This window comes from Myotis yumanensis, unplaced genomic scaffold (assembly GCF_028538775.1).
Source record: "Myotis yumanensis isolate MYYU_CA2020_CCGP unplaced genomic scaffold, mMyoYum1.0.hap1 SCAF_2, whole genome shotgun sequence".
Classification (NCBI taxonomy): domain Eukaryota; kingdom Metazoa; phylum Chordata; class Mammalia; order Chiroptera; family Vespertilionidae; genus Myotis; species Myotis yumanensis.
In genome coordinates, this window is record NW_027223753.1 from 111,836,251 (window position 1) to 111,862,019 (window position 25,769).

General features: G+C 37.6%; 1 protein-coding gene and 1 pseudogene across 5 annotated transcripts in view; one reads left to right on the plus strand and one right to left on the minus strand.

Moving 5' to 3' along the window:
* HLTF (helicase like transcription factor) overlaps window positions 1-25,769 on the minus strand; it is a 179,543-nt gene that overhangs the window by 30,607 nt on the left and 123,167 nt on the right. For all 5 annotated transcript variants that reach the window (XM_070405941.1, XM_070405940.1, XM_070405938.1 and 2 more), the window contains 5 exons: window positions 9,525-9,668; window positions 7,843-7,981; window positions 5,342-5,477; window positions 3,849-4,028; window positions 555-679 (listed from right to left, as the gene is read on the minus strand). In XM_070405941.1, the coding sequence (XP_070262042.1) occupies window positions 555-679; window positions 3,849-4,028; window positions 5,342-5,477; window positions 7,843-7,981; window positions 9,525-9,668 (724 nt within the window). The remainder of the gene's footprint in view (window positions 1-554; window positions 680-3,848; window positions 4,029-5,341; window positions 5,478-7,842; window positions 7,982-9,524; window positions 9,669-25,769) is intronic.
* LOC139004414 (rho GTPase-activating protein 18-like) lies at window positions 11,854-20,527 on the plus strand (annotated as a pseudogene).

Below are 25,769 nucleotides of genomic sequence, written 5' to 3' on the forward strand. Positions count from 1 at the left end.
TTGCACAGAAGCATTGTTTTAACACAATCTGCACATACTACCACAGAATAAAAGGTAGATACAAGAATATCGATTAGTGGAAATCGTGGAAGAACTCATTAATATCCCATTTCATTAGTATAAGATTTGGGGGTATATTCCCAGTTGAGTTCTATATTAAAAACAATGTCGCCAGAACCGGTTTGGCTCAGTGGATAGAGCGTCGGCCTGCAGACTGAAAGGTCCCAGGTTCGATTCCAGTCAAGGGCATGTACCTGGGTTGCGGGCACATCCCCAGTAGGAGGTGTGCAGGAGGCAGCTGATCGATGTTTCTCTCCCATCGATGTTTCTAACTCTCTATCTCTCTCCCTTCTTCTCTGTAAAAAAAAAAAAAATCAATAAAATATATTTAAAAAAATGAATTTTAAAAAATTCTAAATATAGTTTAAAAAAATAAAAAATAAAAATAAAAACAATGTCTATGACAAACTAAATTTAGGTATATGAAAAATGTCTCCTTCTGATTTAAGTATCTCTAATAAATAAAATGGTGTAAACAAGCCCTAATTACTTACCTGAGGGAACACTAGAAGACACTGCATTGGTAAGAAGGTGAGCATGACAACAGATCTGCCGCAATCTGAGCAGAAGACCCAGAACATCTGCATAGTGAGCAAGGACAGTCCCTTCATTAAAATACCTACAGGTAAAAATGTTAAATATGACAATGTTTCCTATTCTAAAACAGTAGAATAAAAATTGCATTGTTCTATTCTCCAGAAATTACAAAACAAAAATAAAAAACAGAAAAGCAAACTCTATTTTTAATGAAACCAGGAATGGTTTATAACAAAAAAGCAAAATATAAGAGAAATAGCTGCCAACTGCAGTATGAGTCAGATAGGAAGATGCCAAAAGACATGTCTGCAGCTCTCAACAGACCTTCCAAGCACAGTTCTTCAAAATAGACCACATGCCTTGGGGTGAAATAAACTTCTCTAATGTGCAAAAACAAAAACCAGGTGCACAACTAGTGGCTTGAATTTCCCTATACAAGTTTTACACCAAGAAGGAGTGAAGGTAAGCTGAATAAGGAAACACACAGAAAAGACTATGACACCGTATTCCACACTATTAGAAACTTAAAGCTTCTGATCTGTTATATGAGCACAAATAAAACCTAAAAGAACTCACATGTAACCCTAAGTCATAACTAAATAGAGACATTTCCTTCCAGTCTGGGCACAGTTTTGACCCCGTCCCCTTCATATGAATCTCTTGCAAATAGATAGTCCAGAAAAAACTCAAAACATTCATCTATTAAGTCACAAACAGCAAAGAGCAAGAGAGTTCCAGTGTGGGGTGTGCAGGAGGCAACTGATCAATGATTCTCTCTCGTCATTGATGTTTCTAACTCTCCCTGTCCCTTCCTCTCTGAAATCAGTAAGAATATACTTTTAAAATTAAAAAAAGAAAAAGAAACTTAGCCTAATGATTAGAGCACAGACTCTATAGCTAGACTTGTCTTGAATTCAAAACCTTACTCTGCTGATTTAACTATGAACTTTGGCAGGTTTCTGTTCCTTTTTATTTTTATCTAAGTTTATTTATTGATTTTTTTTTTTTCATGCTTCAATCATCTGAATCACCTGGCCAGGGCAAAACCTTGGGCAGGTTTCTTAACCTCTGTCTTGAGCTTCCTTGGCTTGTAATAGTGACATAACAGTAATAATACACACCTTAGAGGACTGTTGTCATAAAAAGTTAATAAATGCAGACAGAGTATTTAGAATACTGGCTATGGTAAATGATATAAAATATCTGCTGTTACTAGTAACAGTAATATTATGGGAACAAATACTTCTAAGTACTCAAGAATGGAAGGCAGTATATTATAAAGGTTAAACTTATTAGCTCTAGAACCAAAATGCCTGAGCTTAAATACCACTCTGTCATTCACTAGCTGTGTGACACAATACACTTTACCTAACTGCTCTGTGCCTCTTTACTTTGAAACCTGCTTAGAACAATCTTTCTTAATATCTTTAATTCCTATTAAACCCACCTTATAACTCACCTAAATTCTTTTTTTTTTTAAAATATATTTTATTGATTTTTCACAGAGAGGAAGGGAGAGAGATAGAGAGTTAGAAACATCAATGAGAGAGAAACATCGATCAGCTGCCTCCTGCACATCTCCTACTGGGGATGTGCCCGCAACCCAGGTACATGCCCTTGACCGGAATCGAACCCGGGACCCTTCAGTCCGCAGGCCGACGCTCTATCCACTGAGCTAAACCGGTTTCGGCTCACCTAAATTCTTTATGTTTTGTAGATTCCCCTATTTTCTGAGCCCTCTTTTGCCTTCACTTGTCTCCTACTCATTCTGGTTCCTATGGGCATTTAACATCAACCATGCCCTTGCTTGGACTAGAATTTTTCACATTCTTCTAATCCCCAACCCCTTTAATCTACTTGGCCAACTCCTATTCCCCGATTTCCACGTGTTATTGGAAAATACCACATGAAACCTTTCTACCACTCTAAAAACCTTACTTTTTTATGGTGGCCTTCCTTATCTCATAAATACCTTGGTTTCACAGCTCAATGATTGTTCTCTTAATATTCTTTTTAGCATTTACCACCCCAGGCTTCGTTCTTCTCCATCAATTTGCTTCAATCTCTTTTGTACCTGTAATCTATTCTATGTTCAATCCCTCTCAAGACAGTTACCAAATAAAACTATCAAAATAATTGATCCATAAACAAAATACTGATCCTATCTACCAGTCTCAATTTTATAAACTTTGTAAAAAATTGTCTACCCCTACAGCTGCTACTTCTTTGCAATCTCCTTAGTCCCACAATATAGCTATTTAATTCATTATTCTAGTGAAACTACTCTGAGAGTTTACACCAGTAATTTCTGAATCACCACATTAAATAGCCTTTTCCAAATGTCTGTGCTGTGACACTACTGACCATTCTCTCTTGATTCTCCTCTTTCCTAAAATTCTATAACAGTTTTCTCTACTTTCTTTACACTTCTCCACTTGCTGGAATCTCCCTCATTTTTTTTTTATTTACTTATTTCTTTCTTTATTTCTTTCTTGAATGTGGACAATCCCCCAAGTTTTGGTCCTTAATAGGTATACTTTCCCTATATACATCTCTCATTGTTTTTATCTACTCCCATGAAACAGTCGGAAGTAGAAGCAAGCAATCAGAACTTGCCTTTTCATGTAAACTTTGAATTTTTTCCTAACTTAAGAAATTCTTCAATCAATTAAAAAATTAATTTAAACAAAAAAGCCTTGGCCAGGTAGCTCATTTGGTTAGAGCGTCCTCCCAATACACAAAAATCAACCAATGAATTCATAAAAAATTGGAACAACACATCAATTTTCTCTGTCTCTAAAATCAATAAATAAAAAATAAAAAGAGCCCTAACCCGTTTGGCTCAGTGGATAGAGCGTCGCCCTGCGGACTAGAGGGTCCCAGGTTCAATCCGGTCAAGGGCATGTACCTTGGTTGCAGGCACATCCCCAGTAGGGGGTGTGCAGGAGGCAGCTGATCGATGTTACTCTCTCATCGATGTTTCTCACTCTCTATCCCTCTCCTTTCCTTTCTGTAAAAAAATCAATAAAATATATTTTTTAAAAAAAGAAATAACCTGGTAAATTATAATATTCATTCACTTCAATTATTAATTCGTAAAAAGTAGTTAAAATATAGTTAAAGAAAGCAGATTATCTTTCAGTATACTTCAGACTTTTTTGCTGACATATCTTAAGAATGCTATTCCGTTAAATGGAAAGCAAAAAAAAAAGCAAAACAAAAATTATTTTCTAAAATGGTTTTCTCCATACCTTCCAATAGTGTCTCTGCCTTCATTTTTCACAGACTGATAAATCTTTCTCTCTTCATCTGAAAGTGTAATATGCTGAATAAATACTTTACGTTCTGGCAACTCCAAAACAGGTTTTCCTTTAACTTTGCTTGTCTTGGTTCTTCTAAGTGTAATATTTTTAATTAGGGACTGTAAACGCCTAGAAAATAAAACAAATAATTACAAATTTGTTATTTCTATATAAGTTGATTCAACAAGAACAAAAAAGAATATTTTTAACTATTACCATTTTATAACCTTAGCAAAGGATTCCTTTTTTAGTCTCTTTTTTGGACTTTTTTCCAATCTGATCATCACAGACATATTCTACAAACAGAAAATTACAGCAACAAATACATTGAAATTTGCCCTAATTCAATACCTGTCACACAGTTTAAAATTTCTGCTCTTCTCCCCATTTTTGTTCTAATTTCTAACCCTTTTACTTCTCAGTTCTTCAGCTATATCACCCATATTCAATACTCACATTCTTAATAAGCACCTATTAAGTGAAAGGAATTATACTAAATATCATAAAAATATAACACCTTCAAAAAGTATTTTAGTAACATGAAAATCAAGGTACATAAATAAATTTTATTAAGTAATGAAAAAAATAACACAATATAACAACCCAGAAGAGGGACAAATGCCTTATAGATTCTATAATTTGACACTCCCCCTTTTCAGTATCAGAATAAAAGGAGGCATGCCAATTTTTTTTAAAAAGGTTTTTCCTAACACTGAAATATAAATACCATTTCTTAAATTAGAATTTAAATAGCTGATTTGAAGGAATCAAAGAGGCGGTATTACAAGCTAGGTTAGTGGGTTTTGAATCTTTTTCACTAAAACCCAGAGTAAGAAACAAATTTCAGTCCATTCAGCAAACATATAAACAAACACATACAACAGAAATAAACATTCCACAAAATACCATGTGTGATGCACTCTGCTTTTTTCTTTAATCTTATAATGCTACTGCCCTCTTCTTTAAGTAATTTCATAACCGGCTAGATAATCCCAAACCCTCTGTTTGAAAACCAATATTCTAGGCAAAAAAGTTAAAATACATTAGCCTAGTACCTTGTAAAAATGGCTATTGCCAAGCTGAATTTTATTTATGTTCTTAACTTTTACCTCTCTCCACCAGAAATAACTTTCTCTTATAAAACTCTTGATGCTACTGTACATCATTCCATCATTAAATTACCACTGTATAAAGCTATACAAGATAAGTTATGAAATTTGAGTGCATTTTGGACCCTCAGGGCCTATAAAGTTTTTCCTGTCACTACTTAAATCTTTATCTCCCCAAACAAGAATCACTAGGTTCTGAGAGTCAAAGGCATAAAGTGGTAACACTTTTTGGAGATTAAAGCCAATAGCCAAGTTAAATAGTAATGAAAGTGGAAATTGGTTCAAGCTGCTAACAGTTATTTGTAACTAATCAGTTATCATGAAATTATTTACCTAAGTCCTCCTTCATCTCCCATTGTGACAGGTCGCTGTATTGTTCTATGCCACCACTCTCTATCAAGGAATGGTTTTAGTTTTAAAAAGGAAAGAAGAGACCACAAGTCCTTTAAAGAATTCTGAATTGGAGTACCTAAAAATAACATGAAATAGTTACAATTCTATAACCAGAATATCCAATCAGTATATCTATCTAGCTGAATTGAGACAATAGCTCAAAATGGACACTCTGTACCAGGCACACCCATCATCAACCTGTGACTATAATCCCTTCTTAGACATATAGGTAATCTCAAAATACAGTTTGCTCTAATTTTTAGCTCTCATTTGCCATACTAACAAATAAAAAGACTACAGACCCACTAAACTCAACTTTCTCCTTACCTAGAAAATTTCCTTGACTTTAAAAAAAAATCTTTATTATTGAGAGTATTACAGATATCATACCTTTTTTTTTTCTCTCCATTGCTCCCCTCCACCCAGTTCCCACCCTGCACCAGGGCTTCACCACCCTATTGTCTATGTCCCTGGGTTATGCACATATGCATATAAATTCTTTAGTTAATCTCTTCCCACATTCCCTCCCCTCTGAGATTTGTCAGTCTGTTCCATGTTTCCATGCCTCTGGTTCTATTTTAGTTATCAGTTTATTTTGTTCATTAGATTCCACAAGTGAGATCATGTGATATTTGTCTTTCTCTGACTGGCTTATTTTGCTTAACATGACAATGGTCAGGTCCCTCCATGTTGTCCCAAAAGGAAACAGAGCCTTCTTTCTTACAGCTGCATAGCATTCCACTGTGTAAATGTACCACAGCTTTTTTATCCACTCATCTGCTGATGGGCACTTAGGCTATTTCCAGATCTTAGCTATTGTAAATCGCACTGCTATGAACATAGGGGTGCATACGTTCTTTCTGGTTGACGTTTCAGGATTCTTAGGGTATATTCCTAGAAGTGGATCAATCACTGCATCAAATTGCAGCATCATTTTTACTTTTTTTGAGGAAACTCCACTGTTTCCCATAGTGGCTGTACCAGTCTGTATTCCCACCAGCAGTGTACTAGGATTCCTTTTTCTCCACATCCTCCCCAGCACTTGTCATTTGTTGATTTATTGATGGTAGCCATTCTGGCAGGTGTGAGGCGGTACCTCATTGTCATTTTAATTTGCATCTCTGACGATTAGTGACTTTTAACATTTTTCATGTCTCCTGGCCAACTGTATGTCTTTTTTGGAAGTGTATAGATATTAACCCCTTATCAAATGTATCATTGGCAAATATTTCTCCCATACAGTTGGTTGGTTCCCTTTTCATTTTGATGGTGGTTTCTTTTGCTGTGCAGAAACTTTTTAGTTTGATGGAGTCCCACTTGTGTTTTTTTTCCTTTGTTTCTCTTGCCCTAGGAGATATACCAGTGTAATTTCCACTATGTGAGGTGTCTGATGTTTTGCTGCCTAGGTTTTCTTCTAAGATTTTTATGGTTTTATGATTTACATTTAAGTCTTTTATCCATTTTGAGCTTATTATTGTGTCTGGTTTAAGTTGGTGGTCTAGTTTCATTTTTTTTTTGCATTTATCTGCCCAATTATCCCAACACCATTTATTGAAGAGACTGTCTTTACTCCATTGTATGCTCTTGCCTCTTTTATCAAATATTAATTGAGCTTAATGGCTTGGGTAGATTTCTCGTTCTCTGTTCTGTCTCATTGATCTATTTGCCTGTTCTTGTGCCAGTACCAGGCTATTTTGATTACAATGGCTTTGTAGTGTAACCTAATATCCAGTATTGTGATCCCTTCAACTTTGTTCTTCTTTCTCAAGATTGCTGTGGCTATTCAGGGTCTTTTTTGGTTCCATATAAAATTTTGGAGTATTTGTTCTAGACCTGTGAAATATGCCATTGGTATTTTAATAGGGAATGCATTGAATCTACAGATTGCTTTGGGTAGTTTGGACATTTAATGATGTTAATTCTTCTAATCCATTGCTTACTTGATTTTTAAATCAACAGCACTAGAAAGAAAGCAAAAACTAATATGATTTCATATTCTCTTCCCCATCCTCTAGTAAAGCAGACTCCAAAATGGCAAGTAGAGAAATCAAGATTCTAATTGAAGGGTTAAAGTACAGTGGGGCCTTGACTTACGAGTGTCCCGACTAACGAGTTTTTTGAGATACCAGCTGTCTTAGGGACGATTTTTTGCATTGAGTTGACAGAGTAATTTGAGTTAACGAGCTCCTTAACGAGCTCAGTCTCGGAACAAATTAAACTCGTAAGTCAAGGCCCCACTGTATCTAATAAATGTCCACAGTTCAAGAATAAGTCTAGTTGTCCCATAAACTGAACAAGTCAAATATTTTATTAAATGATTGCTAGGATTAATTTTGGAACAGTCTTTATATCCACTTGAAGTTTACAAAGTTACTTCACTAACTCACTTAACAATACATATTTGGGAATTAATTTTTTAAAAAGTGTAATGCTATCATTACCTGTCAATACCCATTTTCTTTTTGCTTCTAAATGAAGTACAGCTTTAGTCTGCTGAGCATTTGGATTTCGTATGGCATGTCCTTCATCCAGGATCACTCTTAGCCACCTTATGCTATGTAATGGACTATCACCTTTCATCTGAAATAAATGTTTCATATGAATGAAAAACATAAGAAAGTAAAATAGTAGTTTATGTAATTTGATAAGTAATATGAATTAGTATTCTCAATATCAACTTACTATGTGTTAGGTATGGCTTTCAGCATTGCATACATTAAATTAGGGAATGTTTACAAGCTTATGAGTATTATTACTCTTTTTTTACAGATGAGAAAATTGAAGCACCAAGATGTGAAGTATATTGTTCAAAGTACCACAGCTAGGAAGTGGAAGAGCTAGCATTCAAAGCGAGGTAATCAAACCAGGCTTGATCTGCTGTGATCTTGGTCCAGTACACTGAAGTACTCTGCCTCAGATTAAAATGGTATATAATAAAAGGGTAATATGCAAATCGACTGAACACTGGAATGACTGGTCGCTATGATGTGCACTGACCACCAGGGGGCAGACGCTCAATGCAGGAGCTGCCCCCTGGTGGTCATTGAGCTCCCATAGGGGGAGTGCCGCTCAGCCAGAAGCTGGGCAAGTGCAGCAGCGGTGGCAGGAGCCTCTCCTGCCTCTGAGGCAGCACTAAGAAGCAGTGAGCAGGCAGGTGGTAAGGAGCGAGGGCTCCTGGACTGCAAGAGGGATGTCTGACTGTTGGCTTAGGCCCATAGGGAGTGGGCCTAAGCCAGCAGGCAGACATCCCCCAAGGGATCCCAGACTGTGAGAGGGCTGAGGACGGGCTGAGGAACCCCCCACCGAGTGCACGAATTTTCGTGCACCGGACCTCTGTACACTCATAATATAAAAATTATCACTCACAAGAAATACTTGAATACAATATAACTACTTTCTTTTATGTAAAAGTAAATGTTCTTATCAGAAGACTGGAATTTTGCCTGGCCATTGTGGCTCAGTGGTCGAGTGTTGACCTATAAACCAGGAGGTCATGGTTCAATTCACAGCTTGGGCACATGCCCAAGTTGCAGGCTTGATGCCAAGGGGGGGCATTCGGGAGGCATCCAATTCAATGATTCTCTCGCATCATTGATGTTTCCATCTCTCCCTTTCTCTTCATCTCTGAAATCAATAAAAATATATTTAATAATTTTAAAAAGAGTGAAATTTTTATAATAAGGTATTTTCAAAAACGTTTTAACTTAAAAACTGGAATTATAGGCAAACAACAATTAGACTTTTACATAAATTGGGAAACACAAATTTCAGCTACGAAAAAGCTTATTTTTAAACTGAGACAATCAAATCATTATGATAGAAAATAATATTCTATAATAGTTAAAAGAAAATTCATTTACAAATTGTTATGTAGTTAGTTTAAATTCAAATTTAAAAATTGATCTTTAAGTGTTCTAAATGGAATGTATTCCTACATTAATATCTAAAGGCCAACCATTTCTTTTGCATAATATTAAAACATAAATTTCTGTTTATTTACTGTGTATTCTTAAGTATTTAGAAAGAAAAAAAGTATGAAGCTTACATTTTGGAACACTTGAGAAACCTGAAGCATATTTCTTAAATTAAACTTTTGAAAATCTCTGAGTATCAGTATACTTACTCCATAGTCATGAGTTAAAATATTGTAAGTAGTCAAAACAATATCCTGTTTTGAAAGCAAAGCCGGGTCTCTAATACGATCAGGACCATAATAAACATAAAAATTCAAGTGCACATCTGATTTTATATGTTGTCCAAACTGGTCCTACAGGAAAATTAGAAATATTTTAAATAATAAGCAGATTAGTATCAGGTTTAGTGTGTGTGTGTGTGTGTGTGTGTGTATATATATATATATATATATATACACACACACACATATATATATAGTACTGTCTTGGTATAGTCAAACAAATCACACTACTAAAATTACATAACATCAAGTTTCCTGCAATCTAAACTAAAATAGCAACAATAATAATACTAATTATTATTTTATTGTCAGGAAAACTGGCATATATACTATAATAATACACTGTATAAATTTTGCTTGGACCTACCAATGAGCAGCCACTTCATTTTTGACGGAAAAATACTACAAAGCTTCTTTAAAACAGTAATTAGTTCTTTTTTAATTTAATATTTTAATACACAGGATCTTTAATGCTTCCAATTACTTGGTAGACTTAAAAATATAAAAATTAAACAGTAAAAGAATAGCAACCAGTATTTTCAAGATAGTAGATAAAGATTCAAACACAGTATCCATTTTCATTCAACATAGGCCTACTACATGCCAGGTACGAAGAAGAGTAGTACAGCTAAAAAGAAAAATAAGAACTGGTCCCTGCTCTCTTTGAAGACATGATCAGTTTTTAAAATTTCAGTTTTTATTTTCTTAACATGAAAACAATATATGTGGGTGAGTCAGAGCAAAAAAACACACACAAATGATTAGAATAAAGACAGACGACACCAAAGAGAAACAGCTAGGAAACCATTTAGGTGAGAGATGATGAAGCCCTAAACCCAAATAGCATAGAACAGAATGGAAAGAACAGGTCTGAAAGAAACTCAGAAGGAACTCCTGGAACTTGAAGACTAATTAAATATGGAATATCTTCATGAAAGCGAATGCAAAGAAGCTGCTATTACTTAAAGTGACTGCCTAGGAGTACTGTGTAATAAAGACATAGGGCCGAAACCGGTTTGGCTCAGTGGATAGAGCGTCGACCTGCGTACTGAGGGGTCCCGGGTTTGATTCCGGCCAAGGGCATGTACCTGGGTTGCGGGCACATCCCCAGTAGGAGATGTGCAGGAGGCAGCTGATCGATGTTTCTCTCTCATCGATGTTTCTAACTCTCTATCTCTCTCCCTTCCTCTCTGTAAAAAATCAATAAAATATATTTTAAAAAAAAGACATAGGGAAAACTTGTAAGTTTAAAATAAAGAAGGGGAAAAGCAGAATAAAGATGAGAAAGAGATGATGAGTATTATTTCAAATAACATTTAAAATTTTGGGATACTACAGAATATCTGACTAGAGAAGTATACTAGGAAAATTTAATTATTGGCTTATAATGCAAGTGTAGATATGGACTTTAAAGTTTTCATCAGACAGAACATGAAGCTATAGAAATGATTAAGATTTTCTAAGGAGATCATGTCCATGAGAAAACAGAGCCTGTAGCCTACACAACACCAATATTTAAAGAGCAGGCTTGAGGATCTAAGATGGCGGCAGATTAGGTGGAAGCTGTACTCACATCCTCCCAGGACCAAACTGGAATTACAACTAAATTATAGAAAAATCATCCTGAGTAACCAACTGAAGACTAGGTGGAGAGAAGCCTATAACCAAGGACTTACAGAAGAGGCACATCAAGACTGGTAGAAAGCATGGAGTTGAGAGGGCTGGCCAGGCTCCTACAGTGGCAGCTGAAGTTCTGAAGGGATACCTAAGCTGCAAGGGGTTCTCTGAGAACTCTGGGATCTAAATCCCAAGTGGGGCTCCCCAGCTCAGAGCACCAGAACTGGGAAAGGTGTCCATATAACATCTGGCTGTGAAAAGCAGTGGAGTTTCTCTCTGCCATCAAGATGACTAGAGATGTAGGCACCCTCTTAAATGGGCAACACACAAAATTTTATTTGCAACCACTCACCCTGGGCTCCTACGGAGGGAGGGCAGAGTGGACTAAAGCTGCATGAGGAGAGACCAGGGTTCGTGGCTCTGGGAAGAGAGCTGAGAGGTCAGCAACCAGGATCCCTGTGCTGAGTCATTCTCCCATACTACAGAAGCCATCTTTCTCAAGCAAAGCATTCCCCTTCATACAGCATCAGCCTGGAGGGAAGCAATAGCCCCACCCATTGGAATCCCTCTCATCCCACCCTGTGGAGCTTAAACCTAGCTGAAGAATACAGCATGAGTCTCTTTAAGTGACTGAGCCCAAATGCCAACCTGTAGGCAGTGGCAGATCTCTGGGTGCTTTGAGTCTTTGCCTGAGATGCTCCTGGGACCAGGGCTAGTAAAAGCAGACCTTGGTGTGCAGCTTGGTCCTTTCTACATGCAGAGTGAGTCACAAGCTGTGGAATGCAGATAACTCCCAACAGATTGCCCAGGGCCAGACACAGACAGCCTGTGACATTGGCCGGTACCAGAGTCCCTCCAAAGAGGCCCAGAACCAATACACCCAGTGGCTAATTCCAGACAACAACAGAGCAGGTTCCAATAAGCTTCACAAGCAGCACATCACAGAGAGATCTCAGCAGGCACCAGACCCTGCTGAGTTGAATTTGGCTTCATGTGATCAGCACCTGCAGAGCAACCTGCACAGCAACCTGCACACTGTGTTTAGAGTTGAGTCTCATTGTCACCGGGTCTGAGGATTGATCCCACACCCGATCGGACCAAGAGCAATCAAGAGGGGACTCACATAACATGCACAAGGGACATTCTTAGAGCACTGAGCTCAGGTGATCAGGGAGACTGTGCCATTGGGTCCCCCAGGACACCTACTACATAAGGCTGCCCTACCAAGACTGGGAGTCACGGCAGATCTACCTAAAACATAGAAACAAACATAAAGAGGCAGCCAAAATGGGAAGACAAAAAAACAGTCTCCAAATGAAGGAAGAAGAGAATTCTCCAGAAAAGGTAAATAAAATGGAGGTAATTTATCAGATATAGTGCTCAGACTAATTTTTATAAGGATGCTCAACAGCATAAAAAAGGACACAGAAACCATAAAAAAGGACAAGTCAGAAATGAAGAATGGCTTATCTGAAATAAAGAAAACACTGAAGGAATAAACCAGGGGTCCTCAAACTTTTTAAACAGGGGGCCAGTTCACTGTCCCTCAGACAGTTCGAGGGCCGGACTATAGTTAAAAAAAAACCTATGAACAAATTCCTATGCACACTGCACATATCTTATTTTTAAGTAAAAAAACAAAATGGGAACAAATACAATATTTGTATTTGCATGTGGCCCGCGGGCCGTAGTTTGAGGACCCCTGGAATAAACAGTAGGCTCAATGAAGCAGAGGATAGAATCAGTGATTTAGAAGATAAAATAGGAAAAAACGCCCAATTAGAGCAGCAAAAAGAAAAATGAATTTTGAAAAATGAGTATAGTTTAAGGGACCTTTATGACAATGTGAAATGTAACAACATCCACATCATAGGGGTCCCAGACAGAGAAGAGAGAGAGCAAGGCATCCAGAACCAATTTGAAGAAACAATGACTGGAGACTTTCCTAACATGGTGAAGGAAAAAGACATACAAATCCCCCCAAATAAGATGAACCCAAAGAGGCCCACACCAAGACATATCATAATTAAAATGGCAAAAGTTAGCCCAGCCAGCATGGCTCAGTGGTTGAGTGTCGACCTATGAACCAGGAGGTCAGGGTTTTATTCCCAGTTAGGGCACATGCCTGGGTTGCGGGCTTAATCCCAAGAGGCAGCCGATCAATGATTCTCTCTCATCATTGATGTTTCTATCTCTCTCTTCCTCTCTGAAATCAATAAAAAAAATATTTTTTAAAATGGCAAAAGTTAAAGACAGAGATAACAAAATGATAATCTTAGAAGTTGCAAGAGAAAGGCAGTCAGTTACCTACAAGAGAGCTCTTATAAGACTGTCAACTGATTTCTCAACAGAACATTTCAGGCCAGAAGGGATTGGCATGAAATATTAAAAGTGATGAGAGTGTCAGGATCACAGATTATGCCCCTTCTCTCTCCAGTTCCCAGGGAGTAGTGTTAACTGCCTACCACCACAGCAGCAAAGACTGGGCCATAGGAGAGAGCCATGGCCAGGGAGGGGAGGAAGCCACCTCGAGCATAATGCTGTCCAGGTCCATCCACACTGTCGCAAAAGTTGCAGATATGGCCAGTATGAACCAAGAAATCACCAAAGCTAAGGAGAAGCCTCCATTTGATCAGTCAAGTTCCCATGGATGAACTATCTATGGAGGACTATTGGAATGAAATTGACAATATCAAGAAATCTAGTGAGAACAGACAAAATCAAGAGGTGGTGGTTATCAAAGAGCCTGACGTGGGTGAATTAGAAGAGTGGCTGAAGGAGGCTGGTTTGTCTAATCTCTTTGGAGAGTCTGCTGGAGATCCCCAAGAAAGCATGGTGTTTTTATCAACATTATCCCAAACCAGGCAGCAGCTGTTCAGAAATGGGTAGAGAATATCTCCCAGACTTTAAGGAAAAAGAACAAACAGTACCACATTCCTGTTGTCAGAGACATATTTGCTTAGTAGGCAGAGTCCAAAGAAAAAGCTCCAGGTGGCAGTGAATCACAGTCAGTTAGAATAAATAAAAAATACCAAGGAAAAGGTGACCAGGCATCTATCCTAGTTGTTGGTGAAAGAAGCTGATGCCACTGGTGCCTGAGGAGGCACCTGCCTCTGAAATAGTTATCAACCTGGAGGTATCACCTGCAGAGCAAGCCGTCAATCAGAAAGACAGCTCCAGGATAGGAACCAGAAAAGCAAAGGCAACAATGCCCCATTACCTAATTTCAGATTGCCAAAAAACAAAACAGGTTCCACCAGGATTGGTAACCTAACTACCCAGGACATGAAGAAAGTTTGCTATTTAGCCTTGATTGAACTGACCACCCTCTATGACAGGGGTCCTCAAACTTTTTAAACAGGGGGCTAGTTCACTGTCCCTCAGACCGTTGGAGGGCCGGACTATAGTTAAAAAAAAAAAAACTATGAACAAATTTCTATGCACACTGCACATATCTTATTTTGAAGTAAAAAAACAAAACGGGAACAAATACAATATTTGTATTTGCATGTGGCCCGCGGGCCATAGTTTGAGGACCTCTGCTCTATGATGTACTGGGTGTTGAAATGAAACAACAAAAATGAAGATCGAGCCCTAACTGGTTTGGCTCAATGGATAGAACGTCGGCCTGCAGACTGAATGGTCCCAGGTTCAATTCCAGTCAAGGGCTTGTACCTTGGTTGCGGGCACATCCCCAGTAGGGGGTGTGCAGGAGGCAGCTGATCGATGTTTCTCTCTCATCGATGTTTCTATCACTCTCCCTTCTTCTCTGTAAAAAATCAATAAAATATATATTTTTTAAAAAATGAAGATTAAAACAAAAGATTCTGACCTTTTTTGTGTTCCACTGACAGTATTGTTAGAACAAGATCAGAGGAAAGTACCAGGAACTCAAATATCCTTGATATTTCAAAAACTGATTGATTTTTCTAATTGAAGAGGGAGGTTTGGAAACTGACAGCCTCTTAAGAATACCTGGAGCTGTCATTAGAATCAAGAATCTTTGCCAAATGGAGAAAAAAATTAAAAGACAGGAGGAGAGCCTAAGGGAGCTTTGGGACAACATGAAACGAAACAACATACGAATAATAGGGGTGCCAGAACAACAGAAAGATGAACATGGATTAGAAAACCTATTCGAAGAAATAATATCAGAAAACTTCCCTGAGGTGGGGAAGAAAAAAGTCACACAAGCCCAGAGAGTTCCAAACAAGGTGAACCCGAAAAGACCCACACCAAGACACATCATAATTACCATGGCAAATGTTCAGGATAAAGAGAGAATCTTACAGGCTGCAAGAGAGAGACGGAAAGTAACATACAAGGGATCTCCCATTAGATTATCAAATGATTTCTCAACAGAAACACATCAGGCCAGAAAAGAATGGACGGAAATCTACAAAGTGATGCAAAGCAAAGGACTGAATCCAAGAATACTCTATCCAGCAAGGCTATCATTCAAAATTGAAGGGGAAATAAGAAGCTTCACAGACAAAAAAGGGCTAAGGGAGTTTATCACCACCAAGCCAGCCATGCAAGAAATGCTAAAGGGACTGGTGTAAAAAGAAGAAATATCAAGCTCAGAAAGAAAACAGCCACATACACACACACAAAAAAGAAATGGCTACAAACAAATACCTTTCAATAATAACTTTAAATGTAAATGGACTAAATGCTCCAACCAAAAGACATCGAGTGGCTGAATGGATAAAAAAACATGACCCATACATCTGCTGTCTACAAGAGACCCACCTCATTAGAAGGGACTCACACAGACTGAAAGTGAAGGGATGGAAAAATATCTTTCACGCAAATGGAAAGGAAAAGAAAGCTGGGGTAGCAATACTTATATCTGACAAAATACATCTCAAAGTGAAGGCCATAACCAGAGATAAGGAAGGCCACTTCATAATACTAAAGGGATCAATACAACAAGAAGATATAACCCTGGTAAATATATATGCACCCAATGCAGGAGCACCCACATACATAAGAAAACTTCTGGAAGATATCATGGGAGAGATCGACAACAATACAATCATAGTAGGGGACTTTAATACACCACTGACATCACTGGATAAATCCGCTAGACAAAAACTCAGCAAAGAAACAGCAATCCTAAATGACTCACTAGATCAGATGGACTTAATTGACATCTTCAGAACACTTCACCCCACAGCTGCGGAATATACATTCCTCTCAGGTGCTCATGGGACATATTCAAAAATAGACCACATATTGGGTCACAAGCAAAGTCTCCACAAATTCAAGAAGATTGAAATCATAAAAAGCTTCTTCGCAGACCACGATGGCATAATGTTAGAAATAAACTACAATAAAAACAACCCAAAATACTCAAACACTTGGAAGCTGAATAGCATGTTATTAAATATTGATTGGGTTACCGATGACATCAAAGAAGAAATTAAAAACATCCTGGACACTAATGACAATGAAAACACAACAATCCAAAACCTCTGGGACACAATGAAAGCAGTCCTGAGAGGAAAGTTTATAGCTCTACAGGCCTATCTCAAAAAACAAGAAAAAATGGTAGTCAATCATCTAACTCTACAACTCAAAGAATTAGAAAGAGAGCAACAAGAAAACCCCAGAGTGAGCAGAAGGAAGGAGATAATAAAGATTAGAGCAGAAATCAATGAAATAGAGACCAAAAAAACAATACAGAAAATCAATGAAACCAAGAGCTGGTTCTTTGAAAGGATAAACAAGATTGACAACCCCCTAGCCAGGCTCACCAAGAAGCAAAGAGAGAGGTCCCAAATAAACCAAATCAGAAATGATAGAGGTGAAATAACAACAGACCCCACAGAAATACAAATGATTGTTAAACAATACTACGAGCAACTCTACTCCAACAAACTGGACAACCTGGAGGAAATGGACAAATTCCTAAAAAAATACAACATTCCAAAACTCAATCAGGAAGAATCTAAAAACCTCAATAGGCCAATAACTATGGAAGAAATGGAAGCAGTCATCAGAAAGCTTCCAGCAAACAAAAGCCCAGGGCCAGACGGCTTCACAGGGGAGTTCTACCAAACATTCAAGGAAGAACTAAAACCTACCCTCCTCAGACTACTACAAAAAATTCAAGAGGAAGGAACGCTTCCAAGCTCATTCTATGAAGCCAGCATCACCCTAATACCAAAACCAGGTAAAGACATCACAATGAAAGAGAATTACAGGCCAATATCCCTCATGAACATAGATGCCAAAATCCTCAACAAAATCTTAGCAAATCGGATCCAGCAGTACATCAGAAGGATCATACACCATGACCAAGTAGGATTCATCCCAGGGATGCAAGGATGGTACAACATCCGTAAATCAATAAATGTGATACATCACATAAACAAATTGAAAGAAAAAAACCACATGGTCATATCAATTGATGCAGAAAAAGCATTCGACAAAATCCAACACCCATTTTTGATAAAAACTCTCAGAAAGGTGGGAATAGAAGGATCATACCTCAACATAATAAAAGCCATATATGACAGGCCCACAGCCAACATCATACTCAATGGACAAAAACTAACACCATTTCCCCTAAGAACAGGAACAAGACAGGGATGCCCACTCTCACCACTCCTGTTCAACATAGTACTGGAAGTATTAGCCATTGCAATTAGGCAAGAAGAAGGAATAAAAGGCATCCAAATTGGAAAAGAGGAAGTAAAACTGTCCTTATTTGCAGATGACATGATATTATACATACAAAACCCTAGAGACTCCATCAAAAAGCTACTAGACTTAATACATGAATTTGGCAATGTAGCAGGATACAAAATTAACCCCAAGAAATCTGAGGCATTTCTATACACCAATAGTGAACTTTCAGAAAGGGAGATCAGAAAAACAATCCCATTTACCATCGCACCAAAAAAATTAAGATACCTAGGAATAAATTTAACTAAAGAGGTTAAAAACCTCTACTCTGAAAACTACAGGACGTTGAAAAAAGAGATAGAGGAAGACATAAACAGATGGAAGAACATACCATGTTCTTGGATTGGTAGAATCAACATCATTAAAATGTCCATACTACCCAAAGCAATCTATACATTCAACGCACTTCCCATTAAAATACCAATGGCCTTCTTCAAGGATCTAGAACGAACTCTCCAAAAATTCATCTGGAATAAAAAAAGACCCCGAATAGCTGCAACGATCCTGAGAAAGAACAAAGTAGGTGGGATTTCAATGCCAGATATCAAGCTGTATTACAAAGCCACTGTTCTCAAAACTGCCTGGTACTGGCACAAGAACAGGCATATAGATCAGTGGAATAGAATAGAGAGTCCAGAAATTAGCCCGAACCAATATGCTCAATTAATTTTTGACAAAGGAGGCATGAACATACAATGGAGCCAAGATAGTCTCTTCAATAAATGGTGTTGGGAAAATTGGACAGACATATGCAAGAAAATGAAACTAGACCACCAACTTACACCATACACAAGAATAAACTCAAAATGGATAAAGGACTTAAATGTACGACAGGAAACCATAAAAATTCTAGAAGAATACAAAGGCAACAAAATCTCAGACATATGCCAAAACAATTTCTTCACTGATACAGCTCCTAGGGCAGTTGAAACTAAAGAGAAAATGAACAAATGGGACTACATCAAAATAAAAAGCTTCTGCACAGCAAAAGAAACCATCAACAAAACAACAAGAAACTCCACTGCGTGGGAAAACATATTTGCCAACGTCATATCTGATAAGGGCTTAATCTCCAAAATTTATAGGGAACTCATACAACTCAACAAAAAGAAGATAAACAATCCAATCAAAAAATGGGCAAAGGATCTAAATAGACACCTTTCAAAAGAGGACATTCAGAAAGCCAAGAGACATATGAAAACATGCTCAAAGTCACTAATCATCCGAGAGATGCAAATCAAAACAACAATGAGGTACCATCTCACACCTGTCAGAATGGCCATCATCAACAAATCAACAAACGACAAGTGCTGGAGAGGATGTGGAGAAAAAGGAACACTGGTACACTGCTGGTGGGAATGCAGACTGGTGCAGCCACTATGGAAGGCAGTATGGAGGTTCCTCAAAAAATTGGAAATGGAACTCCCATTTGACCCTGTGATCCCACTCCTAGGAATATATCCCAAGAAACCAGAAACACCAATCAGAAAGGATATATGCACCCAGATGTTCATAGCAGCACAATTCACCATAGCTAAGATCTGGAAACAGCCTAAGTGCCCATCAGTAGATGAATGGATTAGAAAACTGTGGTACATCTACACGATGGAATACTATGCTGCTGTTAAAAAGAAGGAACTCCTACCATTTGCAACATCATGGATGGAACTGGAGAGCATTATGCTAAGTGAAACAAGCCAGTCAATGAAGGAAAAATACCACATGATCTCACTCATTCATGGATAATAAAGACCATTACAAACTTTTGAACAATAATAGATACAGAGGCAGAGCTGCCTCAAACTGATTGTCAAACTGCAGTGGGAAGGCCAGAGAGAGTTGGGGGGCAGGAGGGAGGGGAGTAAGAGATCAACCGAAGGACTTGTATGCATGCATATAAGCATAACTAATGGACATAAGACACTGGGGGGTAAGGGAGGGTAGGGGTTTGTCAAGGGGGGGGGGGGGAAGGATACTCATGTAATACCCTTTGTAATACTTTAAGCGGAAAAAAAAAAAAAAAAAAAAAAAAAAAAAAAAAAAAAAAAAAAAAAAAAAAGAATCTTTGCCAAGCCCTAGAAGCAAAGTTTTATGAAGGGACTTTTAACTGGGAAAATGTCAAGCAGCCCGATGCAGCCAGCCTGCTGAAGCTGTTCATCTGTGAGCTGCCCCAGCCACTGTTCAGTGTAGAATACCTCAAAGCCTTCCAAGCTGTCCAGATTCTTCCAATCAAGAAGCAACAACTACAGGCTTTGAACCTTCTCGTCATCTTTCTGCATGATGCAAATCAAGACACACTGAAGGCCCTGCTTGAATTTCTCCAAAGAATAATAGACAGACCGTCATAAATGTAGCAATGGTCATGGCCCCCAACCTTTTCATGTGTCAAGCATTGAGTTTGAAGTTCAGCAAACAGCGAGAATTTGTAATGGTAGCTGGTACAGCTAATGCCATGCACTTATCAAAAACTTCTGTGGACAATTCTCAAGTTTTTTGTCAACCAAATGAGGAAGCAAAACACCAAAAATCTTAAGAAAGATGAAAAAAATGAGAAATTGATGAAGAAAATGGCTTATGACCAAGAAAAGTATGAAAAGAAGATAGGAGTACAAATGATGTAAGAAAATCTTGAAGATATGTATTTATATAGGTTTTAGTACTGTTTTTAATATCACACAGCAAAGAGTTCTGCATATTTTTGTTGTATGACTTAATACACATTCACTAGGTCCTGGTACTACATATAAGATAAAGTCATCAATAGTGATAAGTGTACTCCTACAATTAGTAATGCTCGACAGTTGCTCAGGTGTTGGGGATTCAGCATGTAAGCTGTTAATTGGTAGGTAACAAAGGAAGATAAGACCAGCATGTCTCAGAACACATCCAGTCACACATATACAACCAAGGACTTCCTGGAGACTCCAGCTGCCCAGGAAATGTGTAAGGTCTAGTGAGTAAAGAGTCCCTTGTGTGGACCATGGGTCTTTTTTCTTCAATGTTTCTCATCTGTGAAATGGGGAAAAATAACTAACCCACAAAGACAGATAGGTCAATGTGTACGTTGTGCCTCAGATACTTCCTGGACTTCAGTAAGTATTTAAAGGTTCTTAATTGGATCATAAGAGGCATTTGGAGAAAGTTAGTTACAATGGAGAAAATTAAAATATTTCAGAAAAGAAATATTTAGACTGTTATAATAATACATTAAGAGCTGGGTTTAAAATAATGAAATATACAAGAAAACACATTTTTGAAGTGAGTTACCAAAACTCTAACTTGAAACCTTAATATGAAATGGAAGGGTTTCTATTATTCTATTTATGGTGAAAACACCCCCACCACCATCACCATTAAGGTTAATCAGTTGCATGCTGCCACCCTGTGGCATATTGTGGAAATGCAATTATCAGCCTTTGATATTTCTGCTTTGGCCTACTTAAGGATCCAGTAATTGCGGGGGAAAGGGGAACCTCCTTTATTCATTGATAGCTCTCACTGTTACAAAATAAAATTCTCTTATCATTTAAAAAAAAAAAAAAAAGATGAAAACCAAGTACCTACAACCAAGGCTATTTTACCCTGCAAGGCTATCATTCAAATTTCAAGAAGTAAAGAGCTTCAAAGACAAGAAAAAAACTAAAGGAGTTTATTACCAACAAACTAGTATTACAAGAAATGTTAAGAACTTGATGGAAGAAGAAAAAAGATCAAAGAAGGAAGAAAGAAGGAAGAAGAACATCAACAACAGAGGAACATAGTTAAAAAATAAAACGGCAATAAATATGTACCTATCAATAATCACTTTAAATGTAAATGGATTAAATGCTCCAATCAAAAGACAAAAGGTAGTTAAATGGATAAGACACACCTCAGAACAAAATATACACACAGAGTAAAAGTAAAAGGATAGAAAAAGGTATTTCATGCAAAAGGAAAGAAAAAGAAAAGCTGGGATAGCAATCCTTATATCTGACAAAACAGACTTTAAAACAAAGGCCATACAGGATACAAAGAAGAATACTATATAAGGATAAAGAAAGCAATCTAACAAGAGGACATAACCCTTGTAAACATTTATGGACCCAACATAGGAGCATCTAATACTAAAGCAAATCTTGATGGACATAATCTCAATAAATTTAAGAAGACCGAAATTATATCAACCATCTTCTCTGACCATAATGCTATGAAACTTGAAATCAATCACAAGAAGAAAACTGGAAAACACAAAGACATGGAGGCTAAATAACATGTTATTAAACAATGAATGGGTTAACAATTAGATCAAGAAAGAAATCAAAGGACACCTTAAAATAAATGAAAATGACACAACAACCCAAAATCTGTGGAACAAAGGGAAAGTAATTCTAAGAAGGAAATTCATAGCATTACAAGCTTATCTCAGGAAATAAGAAAAAGCTCAAATGAACAATCTAATTTCACTCTTAAAGGAACTTGAAAAAGAACAACAAAGCCCAGAGTGAGTAGAAGGAAGGAAATAATAAAGATCAGAGCAGAAATAAATGAAATAGTTTTAAAAAGCAACACAAAAGATCAATGAAAACAAGAGTTGGTTTTTAGAAAAGATAAACAAGGTTGATAAACATTTAATGAGACTCATCAAAAAAAAAAAAGAAATCACAGATCTAAAATAAATACTCCCTGATGAACAAAAATAGATCCAGAGACAAATGGGGGGGGGGGGGGGCGCATTTAGAGATCAACCAAAGGACCGGTATGCATGCATATTAGCATAACACTGGACACAGACACTGGGGTGGTGAGGGCTTGCCCTCCAGGGTGGGAGTGGCTGGTGGTGGTGGTGGGGGTTTGGGGGGGCATCAATCTGGGAAAAAGGAGACATATGTAAAACTTTAAACAATATAAAAAGAGCATTTCACCCATTAAAAATAAAATTTATAGGCTAAAAAAAAATACTCCCAAAACTTTATGGAACCAAAAAGACGCTGAATAGCTACAGCAATCTTGAAAAAGAAGAACAAAGTTGGATAAATCATAATAATGGATATCAAGTTATACTACAAAGCCATTGTTATCAAAACAGCCTGGTGCTGACACAAGAACAGGCATATAGATCAATTGAACAGAACAGAGAACCCAGATATCAACCCAAGGCATAACACTCGATAAATATTTGACAAAGGAGGCAAGAGCATACAATGGAATAAAGACAGTCTCTTCAATAAATGGTGTTAGGCCTGCCTAGTGTGGCTCAGTGGTTGAGAGTTAACCTATAAACCAGGAGGTCAGAGTTCAATTCCCAATCAGGGCACATGCCTGGCTTGTGGACTCAATCCCCAGAGACAGCTGATCAATGATTCCATCTCATTATTGATGTTTCTATTGCTCTCTCCTTCTCCCTTCATCTCTGAAATCAGTAGAAATATATATTTTTAATTTCTTTAAAGTAAATGGTATTGGGATAATTGGACAGATACATGCAAAAAAGTGAAACTAAACCACCAACCTACACCATACACAAGAATAAATTTAAGATGGATAAAAGTCTTAAATGTAAGTCATGAAACCATAAAAATCTCAGAAGAAAACCTAGGCAGCAAAATCTCAGCCATCTCTAGCAGCAATGTTTGCAAATACATCTACTAGGACAAGGGAAACTAAAGAGAAAATAAACAAATGGAACTACATCATAATAAAAAGCTTCCGCACAGCAAAAGAAATCATCAACAAAATGAAAAAGGAGCCCACTGTATGGGAGAACATATTTGCCAATGACATATTTGATAAGGGGTTAATGTCTAAAATATACAAGGGATTCATACAATTTAACAAAAGGAAGACAAAAATCCAATTTTAAAGATGGGCAAAGGACCTAAATAGACACTTCTCCAAAGTGGACATACAGTTGACCAAGAAACATATGAAAAAATGCTCAGTCATTGATCATCAGAGACATGCAAATTAAAATGACAATGAGATATCACCTCATACCTGTCGGAAGGGCTACCATTAACAAATAAATGACAAGTGCTGGTGTGGATGTGGAGAAAAGGTAACCCTAGTACACTGCTGGTGGGAATGTTAATTGGTGTAACCACTATGGGAAGCAGTATGGAGTTTCCTCAAAAAATTAAATATGAAACTGCCATTTGACCCAATGATCCCACTTCTAGGAATATATCCTTAGAAATCTCAAACACCAATCAGAAAGAATAAATGCACCCTTATGTTCATAGCATTGCAATTTACAATAGCTAAGATCTGAAAACAGTCCAAGTGCCCATTAGTAGATGAGTGGATAAAAAAGCTGTGGTACATTTATACCACAATGCAGTTGTTAAAAAGCAGGATCTCTTACCTTTTGAGACAGCATGGAGAGTATTACACTAAGCAAAATAAGCCAGTCAGAGAAAGACAAGTATCACATGATTCATTCATATGTATAATCTAATGAAAAAAATAAATTGATGAGCAAAATAGATCCAGAGACATAGAAGTATGGAACAGACTGATGAATCTCAGAGGGAAGGCAGGGTGGGTGGTTAGGGAAGAGATTAACCAAAGAACGTATATGCATATATGAATAACCCATGGATACAGACAATAGGGTGGTGAAGTCCTGAGGAGGGGAGGGGTAATTGGGAGGGAGTGGAAAGGGGAAAGCAGACATCTATAACACTTTCAACAATAAAGATATATTGTTCAGAAAAGAAAAATGAAAAAAAGAAAGAGGACCCAAATAAATAAAATCAGAAATGAAAGAGAGTAACAACTGACACCAAAAAAACAGAAAAGATTGTAAGAAAATATTTCGAATAACTGTATGCCAACAAATTGAACAATCTGGATGAAATGGATAAATTCCTAGAAACATACAATCTTTCATAGCTTAGTCAGGAATAATCAGAGAATCTGAACAGACATATTACAATTAGTGAAACTGAAGCAGTAATAAAACAAACAAACAAACAAATAAATAAACAAACAAACAAAAAAACAACCTCCCCCAAAACAGAAGTCCTGAACTGAATGGCTTTACAGGTGACTTTTACCAAACATTCAAAGAACTACAACCTGCTATCCTCCCCAAACTATTCCAAAAAACTCAAGAAGAGGGAAGACTCCCAAGTTCATTTCACGAGGCAGGCATTATCTTAATTCTAAAACCAGATAAATACACAGCAAAGAATGAAAATTATAGGCCAAAATTCCTAGTGAACATAGATGCTAAAATCCTCAACAAAATTTTAGCAAACAGAATCCAGCAATACATTAAAAAGATTATACACCATGATCAAGTGGGATTTATTCTGGGGATACAAGGCTGCTACAATATACACAAAGCAATAAGTGTGATACACCACATAAACAAAATGAAGGATAAAAATCGCATAATCATATCAATAGAAGCAGAAGAAGCATTTAATAAAATCCAGCACCCATCTACACTAATAAAAGAGAAACATGGTAATTAGCGTACGACCACTACCCTTTTCATTGGCTAATCAGTGAGTATATACAAATTAACTGTCAGCCAAGATGGCGGCCGGCAGCCAGGCAGCTGGAAGCGAACATGAGGCTTGCTTGCTGCAGTGAAGGAGGACTCCAACGTTCCCCGCCTGCGCTGCCGGCCTCTGAGCTGCAACTCTAAGAAACTATGTACTATGTTGCAAATAAGAAGCTAAACAAAACCCCAGAAACGGGCTGTCAGTCAGCCCCGGACCGCAACATTGTATCGATGTTTTCAGCAGCGAGGCCTCAGAGCTAGAGCTGGCCCAGAATAAAAAAAAAAAAAAAAGAAAACAAGGAGTGGTTGGGAGCTTTTAGTCATCTGCCAGCCGGAAAACAGCCCTCAGCCCCTCACCCAGACTGGCCAGG